This window comes from Cyphomyrmex costatus, unplaced genomic scaffold (genome assembly GCF_001594065.2).
Source record: "Cyphomyrmex costatus isolate MS0001 unplaced genomic scaffold, Ccosl1.0 scaffold1001, whole genome shotgun sequence".
Taxonomy (NCBI): domain Eukaryota; kingdom Metazoa; phylum Arthropoda; class Insecta; order Hymenoptera; family Formicidae; genus Cyphomyrmex; species Cyphomyrmex costatus.
In genome coordinates, this window is record NW_017274957.1 from 1 (window position 1) to 3,743 (window position 3,743).

At 40.7% G+C, this 3,743-nt stretch overlaps 1 protein-coding gene across 1 annotated transcript; it reads right to left on the reverse strand.

Moving 5' to 3' along the window:
* Positions 1 to 1,037: 1,037 nt before the first annotated feature.
* LOC108772310 (uncharacterized) lies at positions 1,038 to 1,652 on the reverse strand. The gene has a single exon (XM_018537830.1). It carries the CDS (start codon positions 1,650 to 1,652, stop codon positions 1,038 to 1,040), a length of 615 nt encoding a protein of 204 aa, XP_018393332.1.
* Between the last annotated feature and the right edge of the window lie 2,091 nt (positions 1,653 to 3,743).

Here is a 3,743-nt window from a genome sequence, read left to right on the forward strand (position 1 = left end):
GACTAAATGCGAATACTCTGATATAAACTCTTTTAATGTTATTATTTTTTATTTATTTATTTACTTATTTAATTATGTACTTATAACATCGTTGTTTTTTCCAAATTCTTTTTTATCCATTATTGCAGCATTTGAAGCGCAATTATACGAATATCAAACGGCTATCGAACGGCTATCGAACAGCTATCAGACAGCTATCGGTTCACTGTAAACAGCTATCGAACAGCTATCAGACAGCTATCCATTCACTGTAAACAGCTATTGAACAGCTATAGAACCGCTATCGGTACACTATAAACAGCTATCGAACGGCTATCGAACAGCTATCGAACTGCTATAAACAGATATCAAGCAGCTATCGGTACATTGTATACAGTTACCAGTCTACTTTTGACTTATATCTACTAGTATTATATGGGTGATACGGATAACGGAAATAAAACGTATTTATTTATTTCAAAAATCTTACAATTATTCCTGGTGTTGCGACCACCAGTTGAATATTTTAAATATATTTTGCAAAGCACAATTCTTAGCGTGTCTTCCACACCGTATCGTATTACAAGCATCTATATTACTTAGGAATTCTACATCTTCGTAATCCGCAACTAGAGTTTCAACGATCGCATTATCGCAATCGAGTATATCGGATAGCCATTGTCGTTTTTCAAGTCCTTTTATATATACGAGAGCTTCATCGTCTTCTATTACAGCCTCTGTGATTAGACGTTTCGCCATGCTGTACGGGACCATCCCGTCTTCCCATCGCAATCCATGGTGATAAGCACTCAACCAGGAAGCGCAAGATTTGTCGGATCTTGTCAGTAAATTCCATGGCATAGGACATGAAAAAATGTAGTGTGTGATAACAGTTCCTCTTCTCAGCACCGCTACTTCCTTGACGATAAATTTCTTGTCTACGACGAATCCTTGTAGATCCACAAACGTTGGTATGATCATGACGAGCATTTATTCGAAACTGCACTCATGTCAGTGTTAATCTCTCTTAAATTGAAGATAATTGCTGACGATGCCATTTACATAATCTTGCGCACTACGTTGGACAGCGGGCAGTATTCGATAACACGATCATGTATGATGAGGCAATAGGCGGCAGTATTGACGGGTACATTCTTCTTGCAGTCAAACTCTATTCGCACATCCACGGTAGCGCTCTTGACGGATTCGTTTTGTCGCGAGCAGTCAATGACCGTAAACGGTCCTTTCTCGATAAACGAGAGTACATTGAGCAGCGTTTCAAAGCAGTCGATTCCGTAATATGCTTTACGAAAACGTGCGTACATATCAAACAGGAGAGCGTATCTCTTTTGGTCGAAATCGAGATACAAATCACCGTACGGATAAAACTCTGAATTGAGATAAAGCTTCACATTACTCAATTTACAATCATCAAACACGCTTGCATCTTGAGACATGATATTCTTTCGACCGGTCTGAAGAGCAAAAATAACGTAACGTGGCTTCTCGAGTTGAGTCGCCGTTTTGGCAGTCCATGAATGCTTCATCGTACTCTGTAACAGAGGATACTCGTATAGATCCCATGAGCGAAAACTCATACTGAGATAACGACCGCTTTCCAATGCTCGCAGCATTGATAGTTTATTGATCTCGTTTAGCATAACATGAGGCATCCGCCATTGCACTTTGATCAGTTCAACCTCCGATTCCGTCGCAGGATTTCCCAGTATACAATTGTTTTCGCTGCGCGCTCGTATCAAAATACGAGTTAACAATCACGCGTTTGTAATCCTCGCAAAAGCCCAACAGCATGTTAAGCGGTACGCAAAAGTTAAAGTAACCTTCCGTTATATCGGATCTAGAATCCCATCCAGCGTTCAACGCAATCAAAAACTTGCCATACGTCAGCGATACATAGTTCTTGAGGGTACTGGTAATCCCAACATTTCTGTTGCGATCAATCTCCACACTGTTGAGTTCATACCGAATTTCATCAAACATGAACGCTATGCAATTATTTCCAAGCGTTGTTGGCTGCTCTTCGTCCTTCTTCTTCACGGTCAATCTTCCTTCAATGTAGAGAAAACTTTCGCATGGCAACGTGTAAAATCCTGCTGCTGTATGGGTATTTGTATCTCGTCGCTATGTCCAAACGTCGTATTGGCGTATGAATTGTACGTATGAATTTCAAACTTGACGATGCGATCGTCAAAGATCGGCTCACCGACAATATTCAAGATATCAGCCATTTCGTACGATAAAACCCAACGACTTTAAAAATGCAACGATGGATGCACTGAGTCTTTTTCTAGATGAAATGTCTCCGTTAAAATCTCCCGTCTGTTTCGGTTGTTCATTCAGCACAAGCATCTCACGTTAGCGCCGTCGTCTTCGTACATGCAATCTAACGGTAATCTCCTCTCCACGAAAATCGAGCAATCGGCCGTCTTGATCCACCACGCGAATCGTCAGATCCGTAATGCTCCGTACGACGATCGGAAGGTAAATGATCTGCGTCGGCCTTTCCGATATCTTATATCCTGGTGGGACAATCGGCGAAAACTCATGTATCGTGTGAACGCACTTGTCGTTGCACCCGCGGTCACGTTGCACTCGATACGAATCTGGAGACACGGTAGTGTCTCGGCGCTAAGCCAAGCGCGCGACACTGCCGTTCCTCCTTTACGCGAATCTGACAAATTCGTGGGATTGAGATGATCAGACCTCAGTAACGGCTGAACCGATGAAGTTCTACATATGCTCAATCGACAGTAAATACTAAAATTGTATGATAAAAGTGCTTTCATTTTTTTTCTACGTGCTCTACGAGCGGAGATATCACGACGCAAAGTCTGGATCTGTGAATTTTTACGTTTCAATTTTAAGAAACGTCGTCATTGTCAACGTCGTCGACCAGAGAGAAATGTACGTCTCGTTTTTTCGATAATAGAGGGCCTTTGACTTTACGTGTTATCTCACTCTATCTATCATCTCACTCTATCTATCTATATCTAACCAACAGACCAGTGTTGCATGGTGTATCACATATGACGCGCGCGCGATTTTAACCTTACAATTAAAAATAAAATATTATTCAATATAATATAAAATTTTTATTAATAATATATGCTATTATATATATAAATATTAAAATTGAAATATTGAAATATGTTCGTCGTCGAGGAAATATAAGTGTCTACGTGATTGATTTCGAGGAAGTGAGTGTCTAGGTGTTCGCCGTCGAGGAAGTGAGTGTCTAGGTGTTCGGCGTCGACGAAATAAGTGTTTAGGTGTTCGCCGTAGAGGAAGTAGGTGTCTACGTGTTCGCCTTCGGGGAAGTGAATGTCTAGGTGTTCGTCGTCGAGGAAATGGGTGCCTGGGTGTTTGTTTGTTTGTAAGAAACGTCGTCGTCGTCGTCGTCATTGTTGCCAGTTACGAAGTGAGGAAATACATTCTGGAATTTTTGGCGCAAGAGATAAATGTGGTCGCGAGACGGGTATCTATAAATCACATCGATAGAGCATAGACGAACACGTAAGTGAAGTTAGAATAAATATCGACCGCTGCGATCTGTACGATCGATAAAGTCAGATAAAGAGCCTCGGCAATAACAAAGGATTGAGATTAGGAAATCTATCACATCGATGGCATAGAATATACGAACACGTAAGTGAGGTTAGATATTTTCATATATTAATATTGTTAGATATTTTCAGCTTTATTACACAAATTCTCTGCTGTAATTCAGCTGTAAGAATACAAAT

Coding starts and splice junctions, on each gene's coding strand:
- LOC108772310 (XM_018537830.1), bottom strand. CDS start 1,652: ATGCCTCATGTTATGCTAAACGAGATCAATAAACTATCAATGCTGCGA.